Source organism: Cygnus olor, chromosome 2, assembly GCF_009769625.2.
Source record: "Cygnus olor isolate bCygOlo1 chromosome 2, bCygOlo1.pri.v2, whole genome shotgun sequence".
Lineage (NCBI taxonomy): Eukaryota > Metazoa > Chordata > Aves > Anseriformes > Anatidae > Cygnus > Cygnus olor.
In genome coordinates, this window is record NC_049170.1 from 38,193,265 (window position 1) to 38,205,779 (window position 12,515).

Genomic DNA, 12,515 nt, shown 5'->3' on the forward strand with positions numbered 1-12,515 from the left:
AAATCATGAACTAAAAAATGGATATAACAGGGAAAGTGGAGATCATTTTGCAGGAATATGCCACACAATGCCAGAATGTTTCTGTTTACTCACAATGGACCAGCTAGAGCAGGACTAGAACTGACATAACATGCACCCAAGTTCAAAACATGGATCTTATGATATGCAGTGTGACAAACACAAAAGTCCAGTTAATGTAGTTAATTATGGCTTAACTTTGTAAGTCCATCCATTTTGCATGCTCTGACATAAGAAAACGAGTGATTTCATGATATAACTTTAATCTGTTGAACTGACTAGCTCTTCTTACCTTTGTTAAAAAAACATGTATTTTTACTAAAACCGTCTTTGCTCTTTAGATTGATTTCAGTTGGATATCATTTTTGTCAGCTTTTGTCTTCACACTTTTTTGGATTAAAACTGTAGTCCACTGCTCTCCTCTTGACTACCAAGCCAGTCATTTCTACGTAGATGGCTAAAAACTTGGTCAGGTGTGACTGTGACTTGCCCTTCCTGAATCTATTATGACTACTCCTGATGAATTTCTTGCTCTTTATGTGCCTGGAAAGAGCTCCCAGGATTAACTGCTCCACCACCTTCCCAGGGTTTGAGGTAAGTCTCACCACCCTCAGTCCTCCTTCCTACCTTTTTGAAGACAGGAGAGACATTTGCTTTCCTCCAGACACTCAGTGTTCTCAGACACTTTTCCCTGTTGCCATGATCCTTCAAATGTTATCAAGAGTGGAAAAATATAGGAAATCCATAATGAAAAACACTTAAAATACTATCAAGGGAAAATGACAGATCAGCTGAATATGGTGTCAGTGGTATACAGGACAATTTTTCAAGTACAACAAAATAAATTAAGAATAAACTGCAACATTAACATTCTCTCCATGGGTGCTAGAAAGAAACTACCATTCTCCCTTTCACAGCCTCTCCTCACGTGCTAAGTCTTTCCTTTCTGCTACCAACATGCCAAGAAGTATTTTGGCAACAAGAGATGCTAGTACTCAATTCCTCCTTTCTGCTTCTCTGTTGAGAGCATCTTAGACGTTAAGCAATGCAAAATTTGCTCTCCTGTATTTTCCAAGGGTTTTCACTGTGTCCAAACAGAAAGAAAGCCTGCATTACGTTTCTACTTCTGTAGAAAATAACATAATTTTGATAGGAAAAGCTCAAAAAATCCACAATTTTTATCTCCTGAAATGTTTGGATCTTAGAAAATATATATCGCATACAGGGATTGAGCTCCTTGGTGATAATTTCTTCCTTGCCTTATGCCATCCTTGGCAAATTCCTTAGCACAACAGTCAAGAAGTGCAGACTGGACAAGCTGTGGAAGGAAGGAATTCAATAAAAGAGGTCTGACAAGGCGGGGATGGAATGTTATACAATGGTCCTTGAACAGGAAAAGAAAAGAATGTAATTTTGAAAACATTCAGAGAAATAGGGAAATCTTCCAAGCTCTCAGTAGGTGCCACCGTGATCTTGGATTTGGAGAAAAAAAATCTTCTGGAGGAAGACTGTGATCAGTGCAAAAAGTCACTTTCTCTTGCTGGAAATAACAGATCTGCAAGATGGGATTGCTAATTTCCTCACAAAATGGGACGAGATGAGAGTACTGGCACAGACCAGTACATCCAGAAAACGATTATAAGCACATTCAGAGGATGAGTTGTTCAGAAGAATCAGAAACTTCAAGGAGAGAGTTTTACAGGCTCTCAGACAAAACTGACCTGTAGCGAAAAGGCCTCTTTGCAAGTAAAGTGCATCAACTAGGATGCTGTCTAAAAAATAGTTCTACGTACGACAAAAACATGGATGCCAGTTTTGCTACTTCATTGTAGAAAGAGAGGAAAGATGCAAGTGCTGAGAATTCTCCTTATAGAATGGAAGCGCAGTTCTAGTTTACTACTTTGTCTTTTACTCTACAATTTTTGTATCTCAAAATATTTTAAAATCCAACAGAAAAAAAGCTTGTTCTTTACAGCTCTTGATTACATGTGGTCACATACTGGATAAAGTTAGGAAACATAGGTTATACTTGCACAGGGGTGGCTTAAGTGTAAAACAATAAAGAAACACCACCTGAGTATGAACAAGACTAAAAAGGCTTCTGTAAATGGAAAAGGGTTGCTTCCTAACAGATTAAGACAAGAATTTTCCACAAGGTGGGGGTATATGTCGCCTACATCTTTGCATATAAGGGCAGAGGCTATGTAGCCATTTCTCACTCGGCTGCTAAGAAAAGCCATAGGTCAAACAGGAATCAAACTAGTTTCACTACCCACTTTTGGAAAGCAGTAGAAACAGGGAGGAACAGCTTGCACCCCTTGCAGTCTTTCTTCTGTATGCTCAGTATCAGTCCTGCAGTTGTTGGCTGGCACACAAGAAACATGCCTCAGCCAGCAGGACCACATTGCCTTTTTGCAGTAAGAAAGAAAACATCTGGTAAGCATAATCTGTAAGAAGTGAGGGGAAGAAAATGGAATAACGAAGTATTTCTTACACCAGATCCACTGCCTATGTTAAATATCAGCAGAATGAGGAATATATATTGCCTATATATCCCACAACTTTGAGCAATCATCACATGTTTAAACATGGAGTTTAAGCCACATAGGAAAGAACTTCATCTTGATATATAGCATAGAAATTAAACCTATATACAAGTGCAGAGATGTATTAAGAAATTATCCAGCACAGTGGTCATGGGTCTCTGAATCATAAAGTTAACAACACAAGTATGAAAAGTGAGCTTTTTTTAGGCTATATATTTATTAGAAGCAGTATTAATGTATGAATCCACCTTGGAAGAAAATAAGTGTCCTTGGGATGTTAGATTCTATCAGCCAAATTGAATGTCTGCATCAATGGCTCTCCCTAAAAGTCATAATTAGGTCATTAAAATATATTTAGAAAAATAGCCTGTAAAATAAAGTTAAAAAATACTCACCTTCATTTTATTTCATAGGTCACTGTTATACCATCTAATAAGATAATTAAAAACATGCAAGCAGCTGGTACTGAGGCTAAACAGATTAATGTAATAGTCTGTAGTCATATGTGCTGGCAAGGGGTTCACCTCTTTGGCGAGGAGAAGGTCAGCTGCCCTTGGGAAGGCAAGAGAAAGTATTTCTACTTTCCAGTGGCACTGCATTGCAGATACTGAAACTACAGACCCACACCTATTTTTCTTTTCCTTTTGGCAAAGTCTAGCTAATCTGCACATCTAGAAAAGGCTTTAACCGTAGCAATAAAATAATACAGCACAGTAGAGCTCAAATATTTTCCCCAAGTTTATGTTTTAAAGATGAGAGTTACTAAATGTGCAAATACTTTTTCAAATTCTTCTAATAGTGAACTTCAAATTTTGATAACATGGTTCTAGGGAAGAATTTCCAAAGTATCTTATTAAAAAACATCTTCTCAAGTACACACGTACTTCCACAAGAGCCTCAAGACCAACCAGAAAATTCTCTGGTTGACCTGACAGGATGCATTCAAACTCGCAGAATATATAGAAATATATGTGCCAGTCACATGTGATTTTCATTTACATTACTTACAAACTTTATGACCTAGAGAGTAATGCTCACTATCTGAACACAAGCAGCATTACATCTGTGCTGTGACCAATACAAGCAAGATCTACAAACTCTAACGTGACAGGATCATATTAAAAAAACAACAAACAAATAACCACAAACAAACAAAAAAACCCATACCACACAAATAGTTATGCGGCACTATAAATATATCAAAGGGTAACAACCAGGCATCCTTTATTAATACAAACGCACACACGGAGTCTTATATGAACAGTATAACCTAGTAGAACCCTGTATTTTGAAATAAAGTGTTCAAATCAAGTAACAACCCCCTCCCACCACCATGTGTTTTTGCTGTTGTTGTTTGTTTGTTTTTGTGGTAAAAACAACATGCTCTTAAGAGCCCTTTTCAATTGCTAAAATTTTAAATTTTGCTATTGCAAAACACATTCACATTTAAATATTTTTATACATTTGGAGTTTCCTCTTCCCCCAAACAAATTGTAAAGATACTACTACTGAAAAAAAATAAAGCAGTTTTTGCTTCAGTGAAAATTTCCCATTGAATTTTGCATCTGGTAGCCTTCTGCAAGCATGACATCTACAATGATCCAATGACGTCTTTGTCTCTTTTAGAGCAAAAACCACTAGCCAATCTCTTTAATAAAGTAGACTGAAGCACAGTGGATAAACAAGACTATCATCAGTTTTATCAAATCAGTAATTTACTGAAACAATATTCATTGAGAATATCCTAAAATAAACAAAAATCCATAATGAGTCTTTAAAGAAATAACATATATTTATCATCGTTACTTTTCAAGGTAGTTTAAGATTCTCCTTTTAGTCTTTCATAAGGTATCAGCTGCTCATTTTTACATAACACGCAGCCCAGAGCTGTAACTATCAACACACTATTCAACCCAACCAGCAAATTTACAGCCAGTCTCATTATATGATGGCAATTACTTGCCACTGAGCAGAAAATATTCATTTCACACCTTAAACACTGTAAATACTACGTAATAACAGTGCTGGCTTGGCAACTATTAAAAGCCAGAGGATTCTTGTATATATAGATATATATACATACGCACACATACAAACATATATACTGTACTATTTTGCTTTATCATCTTGCCTCTAATTTTAACAATAATACTCTGGCAGTGGTATATGGGACTGCTTCTAGAATATTAATTAACTTCAGTTTTCTAAGTTGAGCTGTAATCCTCTCTGACAGAATATGATTATTTTTCAGTGGAATTCATAGTCAACGTCATATTTATTATATGCACTTTGGACTAAGGAATATGCAGATACAAAGGCCAACTTTATCCTCCACTTACTTTTGGAGCACTAAGGATGGTTTGGCACACTGGAATAAGTTTAGGACACTATAAAGACCGTTCTAATTAGTTTGTAGTAACAAAGGGTAATATTCCAGAACTGTTGACAAAACATATGCATGATACCCATATGCATATATGCATAAGTCTTTTGAGTCCTGAGACTGATGGGTCAGTGCTAAGCATTAAATTTTCCAGCACTGCAATCATTTCCTGTTAGATATTTGACCAAAACAATGCAAAGGAGATGCAGCACAATCTAGAGTCTGGGTGTCTTATACCTGATCAGTCCACACAATTCTACACTGATACTGTCTCAGGCTGTGCAGCCTCCATCAATAAACCACAGACTGCCTAGACTGAAGGCCGAGGATTCACTGTGGTGCAGTCTGACTGAAGTAAACGGTGCCATCCTTTGTCCTCCCCTTTACTCCTACACATATATTCCAGTTGCTTGCCTTACTCCGGCACTGATACTCATCCAAACGTTTAGCAGGCTGACACCATGAATCAAATCAGCACAAACCTTGCCCTAGCTGGGCTAGTTCAGTGCTTCGGGACCGGCTCACCAACACAAGTGCATGAATGAAGAAGGGGTAGGGTGACAGCGTTAGGACTCCAACCCCACAGCTAACTCTCATAGAACCAGAGCTGAAGCTGGCTTCTTCTTCAAATTTTACTTTGGCAGGTACAACAGCTGAGGCTCTTGAGTTAACAACCTTTAGATATAAGTGTCCTGGAATTAGTGGCAGAGAAGAGCTCTCAACTCCTTCCTTTTGCTAATCTGGCTAAATTTTGTCCTGCCTATTTTTTAGAGGCGGTGTCATGGACTGCTGTGGGTTAACTCTGGTAGGCAGCTAAGTGCCACACAGCCTCACGCTCACTCCACCCCAGAGGGATGGGGGAAAGAATCGGAAAGGTAAAAGTGAGAAAACACTTGGGTTGAAATAAAGGCAGTTTAATAAGTAAAGCAAAAGCTGTGCCTGCAAGGAAGGCAAAATACAGAATTCATTCCCTACTTCCCATCGGCAGGCAGATGTTCAGCCATTTCCAGGAAAGTAGGGCTTAATCGCATGTAACAGTTACTTGGGAAGATAAACGCTGTAACTCTGAATGTCCCTGCCTCCTCCTCCTTTCCCCCATCTTTTACATCTTTTACATATGGTATGGGACATCACTTGGGTCAGCCTGGGTCAGCTGTGCTGGCTGTGTCCCCTCACAACTTCTTGGGCACCTCCAGCTTCCTTGCTGGCAGGGCAGCGTGAGAAGCAGAAAAGTCCTTGGCTTTGTGTAAGCGCTGCTCAGCAACAACTAAAACATTAGTGTGTTATCAACACAGTTTTCATCACAAATCCACAACACACAGCACTGTTTGAGCAATGAAGAATATTATCTCTCTCCCAGCCAAAACCAGCACATGGTCTCTATATATAGGCTTCTCACCTGAAAAGCATGACAATTATTCCGGGTGGTATTTTTGAGCCCTTTTTAAAAATTATGTATTGCAGGAGTTAGAAAATGCAAATGTGACAGAGAATTGAGCCAGGAACCTGAAATGGATCTGCTAACATATTATTCTTAAAGTGAACATCCTAACTACCCTCAAAGGGTTTTGCATCACCCAAACTAGATTTCATCAGAACTTAAATTAGAACAAAACATTTACTGGAACACAGCAAATTGAAAGTATTTGGCTACCCTGGCCAACTGCATCCCTGCATTACTTTTCTTTTCCAATCTTGCTCTCAGACCAGAAGCTTTCTCTGGGTGTTTGAATTGCAACAAACTCTTTGTTGCTCCCTCTAGATCATTATGAAAAGTCTTGGGTGGTTTTACTCTGCTGGGCAGCTGAGCTCCACCACAACTGCTCTCTCACTCCCTCTCTTCAAAGTAAAAAGGGGAGAAAATATGATAGAAAGGGGCTGAAGGGTTGAAATAAGGACAGGGAGATCACTCAACAGTTACTGTCATCAGCAAAACAGACTCATCATAGGGAGATTAATATAAGTTATTGCCTATCACTATCAGACTAGAGCAGTGAGAAACTAAAAAGGAACTAAAAACACCTTCCGCCCATCCACCCTCTTTTATGTCCTCCCCCTGAGCAGCACAGGGGAAAAGGGAATGGGGGCTGTGGTCAGTCCCCAATGCTTCATCTCTGCCACCCCTTCATGGTCACTCTCTGCCCCTGCTCCATGTGGGGTCCCTCCCATGGGATGCCGTCCTTCCCGAACTGATCCTGCGGGGGCTGCTCACAGGCAGCAGCTCTTCAAGAACTGCTCCCACATGGCTCCATACCATGGGGTCCATCCCCCAGGAGCAAACTGCTCCAGCACGGGTCCCCCACGGGCGGCTGCTCCCCCCAGACCCCTGCTCCTGCGTGGGCTCCTCTCCACAGACTGCAGCTCTGGCCCTGGGCCTGCTCCTGCAGGGGCTCTCCATGGGCCGCAGCCTCCTCCAGGCCACATCCACCAGCAACCAGGGGCTCCTCCACGGGCTGCAGCATGGAGATCTGCTCCATGTGGGACCCATGGGCTGCAGGGGGACAGCCTGCTCCACCAGGGGCCTCTCCACAGGCCGCAGGGGAACTTCTGCTGCATGCCTGGAGCACCTCCTGCCCTCCTGCTGCACCGACCTTGGTGGCTGCAGGGCTGCTTCTCACTCCCCTCTCCCAGCTGCTGTTGTGCAGCAGTTTTTCCCTTTCCATTATCTGCTCTCCCAGAGGCGCAATGAGTGATGCTCATGGGCCCTGCTCTGGCCAGAGGCAGGCCCCTTCTGGAGCCTGCTGAAACTGTCTTTTATGTAACATGGGGCAGCTTCCGAGCTCTTCTCACTCCTGCAGTCTCCCTGCTGCTAAACCATTGCCATGTATACCCAATATACATCCTTAAGAACGAGCTGCTTGCTCTCTGCTCTCCTCAGCAATCTCTCAAGCCTCCAGCCTGCAACAGGTTCTCCACTTGTGCCCCTCCCAGCCACTCACCACCCGAAGGCTCCTCATGGAGCTCGTTGGCTCAAGAGCAGGAGATACTCCCCACCTAATCACAACCGGGACAAGTCAAACAGGCAGGTTCCTTCTGCCTGCCTGGCCGCAGTGCTTTGAAGTACAGACTACAGCAGAGTACAAAGAAAGAACGAAATAGATGCCATACATCATACTAAATGAATCCAAAATAATCTGATGGTAGGCTTGTTTTATTTTACCATACTTAAGCATCAAAATCAGATGAAGCAATTCTAGTTAGCACAAACCTTACTATTAATTTACCAGTCACAGGGACACAGATTCAGCTTTTTCAGCAGAGGCAGTATTTTGCTGTCTGAAAGATGAAACTACAGATCTGATGATTAGCCTTCCGTGCTTTAAAGAACAAGACATCCTCTGGTATTTACCCACGCAAAACTCAAGTTTAATGACAGTGCTGCAAAAAGTTCCACAGCACCATATTTCTTTTACTGGTATTTGCTAACAACAGAATTGAAATATTAACTTACTGTCCAAAAACCTCAAAATTTAACAAATCCTGGTTTTGTTTGTTTTAATTGCAATAACTAACAAATAGAGTTCCTTGCGGTCCACAGAACCAGTTATTTTGGAGAAAATCAGAAAGGTGACCCCGATCAGTTAAATATTTCAACATTTAGCTTAACTTCTATTAATTTAGGTAAAAAATTCTACTTTACTGCATACTTAAGCAAAAAAAATATATTTAGGCTTACAGACAGCCAAAACTTTCATTAGTTAAGTGTTCTGAACAATTTTCTGAAAAAAAAATATATATAGAAAACAAGTTTTCCAGGTCATTACTTAATTAAACCCTTCATCTTCAGTCTATTGACTGTTGCAATTTAGATCGTATAATAGCCTTGAAATATACAGACCTGTTCTTTTGTTTTAAATAGATATTTATTACATTCAAACTTTTTAAAAATGGAAAATATATACCAAAAATTACGAACCTGTAAGAAATAAATGTTCCAGCAGAATCTGACGTGTGGTGTGTGCTTCCATTTTCATTTGATCCTCCTAATACAAAATAAAAAGAAAATGCCCTTGTTATAAGACAAATCATGGTAATAAATAATACAGCATCATAAGTATTGCACCTGATTTTACTGCACGTTAATTTTAGTTTATGATAAAACTTACTTAGCAAATTCTCAATTCTGCATCTTCAAATTCATACAGCTGGCAATAGAAACAACTAGCCACCACATTCAATTTGGAGCCTGAATATCCTGGAAATCTAAGATTTAATATTACTAGAAGTTTTCACTGAGCCCCTTCTCATCTTATTAAACACAATTTAACTAGCATAAGAATGTGTAAATTTGTCTATTTTGCGAAAAATTTAAGTTGACTGTATGACACCAGATTTTTCTTTCATAGCACATGTTCAAAGCTTCTCTGAAACTACCTAAATAACATGTCTGTAAAACATCTTGTTTTACATCCTGTGGGATAAAAACATACGTAGAACAGTGAAGCTGGGAGAAATCAAGAACAAGGAGTCCCTCCTCTCTATGATAACTACATCTATTGAAGGATTGTTAAAAGCCAGAAGGAATCTTCTGTTTTTCAAAGTAAATTTATTCATGTCCTGTTTTATACCATTTGTTCTTGCCTATCTTGTCAGGTAGCTTAATGATTCTTCTATGTCCTTGTATATTGCCTTAATACATTTATAGATAGCATCATACACCTTTATTGACTCTGTTCTGCTTACTGAAACCAAGTTCTTTCAGAATTTTTCCTAAATGAGGCTCCCTAATCTCTGCTTTGTTTAAATCAATCCTTCTGAAACATGGAAAAGAGGGAACAGCAGATGTAAACAGCATATTAAAAATTTATTCAAGTTGAGTCTTTAGACATTGCTTTTCCCCTCTACCAAAAATACCTTGCCTAATACAATTTATAGTCATGCCACACCATGATGTAGTTTCACAGCCTTCCTTAACCAACACTCCTATATGTTTACTTTCCATTTTTAATTACAAAAATAAGTTGTGCTTGTGAGTACAATACTGTATTTCCTATTATTTCATGCTCTTTCTAGTCCTCTTTTCCTCAGAAAGGATCAGTCCTGCCTGAATATTCTATTTGTTTGCACTGGATCCCACCTTTAATTTTTATTTCTTCACAGACGTCCATCAGTGCAGTCTTCCGCTTTGCGTCAAGACAATGAATGAAAATATTCATTGGGTAAGATCAGTTCCACCATAAACTGTTTAACAACTCCACTAAAAATAAATTCTTTCATCAAACAAGTGCCATCACTGTACAGTAGATTCTTTGCCAAAGAAGAATTAGACTGGCTATAGACAAAGAAAAGTGTTGTAGCCATTTTCATAGATCACCTAGGTTGGTAAAGACCTTCAAGATCAATCATCAAGTCCAACCATCAACCTGACCTACCAAGTCCCACCACTAAACCACATCCCTTAGTGCCACATCCACACATCTCTTAAATACTTCCAGGGATGGAGACTCTACCAATTCCCTGGACAGCCTCCTCCAATGCTTGACCACCTTCTCCACGAAGAAATTCTTCCTAAAATCATATATTAACCTCTGCTGGCACAACCCAAGACTGTTTCCTTGTGTCCCATCACTTGTTACCTTGTTACTTTTTTTTTTTTTTTTTATGAGTGACTTTGAAAATCTAAGTAAAAACCTATGTGCCAGGAAAATATTCCTCCCAAGAATGTGTCGCCAGTGATATCTTAGATCTTTCTGTATTTTAGTGACAAGGCTGTGTGAAAGGTGGTTAGCTTTATTTATTTATTTATTTTTAATTTATAAAACGAACAAACAAACAAAAAACTCAGATTGAGTTTAGATTTGTAATTAGTAATCCCAGATTGACCAATTCAGAAACATAACACCTGATATTTTAAAAGTATGAACTGTATGAAATGCCATTCCTCACTCCACCCCTCACTCATTTAGAATGAACAACTGTTGGCAAAAAACTTCTCTTACTATTGTTATAATAAACACTCTTCCACGTTGAGAAAAAAAGTTAATCTTTTGTGAGATTAGGTCCAGAAAAGGAACAGAGAAGAGAATGAAACCTATGGATCCGAAAAGAATATTCATGTTTATTTCTACGACGTTGGCTGTACTTGCATGCTCCGTTATCCTGACTGCAGTTCTGGAGGTTTTAAAATTGAGAGCGGAAAGTCAAACTGAAAAGGAAAACTCATTCACAATGCTAAGTTCATATCCTGAAAAAGGTATTTTGGAACCCTTTTAAAGAGTAGCAACGCGATCTTCTACCTTCGTGAAGCACGGCATTTCTCATCTTTCTAATAAACTATTTGTCCTGCCCAAAGGGTCTACTGGGCTCTGTGAAGAAAACCAGAATTTTGGTGAAAAAAAGCTTCTTTTTCATCAGGATCCAACAATGAACATTTGGTGGGATCTGCTACATCCACTGAGATTAAAAGGACACCCCAGGAGTCAGCTTTCCCTCACAAACTACTCTGCTTGTACTATTCTTTGTTCTGAAGCACTCTCCCAGAAGAAAACAACAATTTCCTTTCTTTAAACAACCACTGCAATTCTTCAGCATTCTTAATTGTATGCCCACTGTTAATAAATCTCATATTCAGACAAGTTACTGTTACTTTTTGAGAGCCACTTTGGCTGCTCCATCTTACCATTAGCAGCAGCTATCAAAGCTGGATAGGAGCAGGTACATTAAGCTCCCGTAGAGAGGATTTAGTTGAGTGGGCTTTTTTGTTGCTGTCGTTGGTTTTTGTTTGTTGTTTTCCTGCTCTATCCCTTTTAAGACAGATATATCTGCTAATAATATCCTGAACGATGATTTAGATGCCTGTTATTTAAAGTGATAAAAGTGACAACGCAAAGTGAAAGGTATTCATTTGACTTAAAAGAGGATTCCTTAGATTTCACCTACTGTTATCTGAAAGTCTTTCTAGCAAATCCTGGTAAGCTTTCATAGTCAACAATTTATGAGAACAAATGGGACAGGTGCTTCACTAACTAATGACAATAAGCTGTGGGAATCCATGCCCTGGATCACCTCTCCTCAAGCAAGTTTCAGTTAGCCTTGCTTTTGAAAGGTATGGTGAACACCCAGTGGAAAACAGAGATTACTTGTATAGTCAGTGATAATGATGCAAGTTTCTGATAAAATTAGGTTGTATACCAAAGGGTTATAAATGCAAGATTCATGATGCTGGTAACTGAACTTGTGATCTCCTTCAAAAATGCTAACTGATTTCACATCATACTAATCTTTAGATCCTGAGACTCAAAAATGGGAAGAAGAACTCCGCTGAAGAAATAGAGGATGCTCCACCAACCCTGCCCTGCACCTCCTGAAAATGTTTCCAAACTTCAAATGCAATAGCTGGGGGAAAGAGAATAAAAAAAAAAAAAAAAGGGTAAAATAAATCTCATCATACTTGCGGAGGCAAGAGAGGGGAAACAACCAGTACCATAACAAGCATTGGTAACAAAGTAAGGCTGAGGTACCCAGCTTTCAGCACTAGAGGAGTCACTGGTTTTAATACAACAGTAAAACAAGGCAGTCCCTTCAAAGGGACTGAAAGTCATCTGAATACCTTGCCACTGAACTAACTG

At 39.3% G+C, this 12,515-nt stretch overlaps 1 protein-coding gene across 4 annotated transcripts in view; it reads right to left on the minus strand.

The window, feature by feature from the left end:
- TBC1D5 (TBC1 domain family member 5) overlaps positions 1 to 12,515 on the minus strand; it is a 320,152-nt gene that overhangs the window by 153,586 nt on the left and 154,051 nt on the right. For all 4 annotated transcript variants that reach the window (XM_040546783.1, XM_040546784.1, XM_040546786.1 and 1 more), the window contains one exon: positions 8,864 to 8,930. In XM_040546783.1, the coding sequence (XP_040402717.1) occupies positions 8,864 to 8,930 (67 nt within the window). The remainder of the gene's footprint in view (positions 1 to 8,863; positions 8,931 to 12,515) is intronic.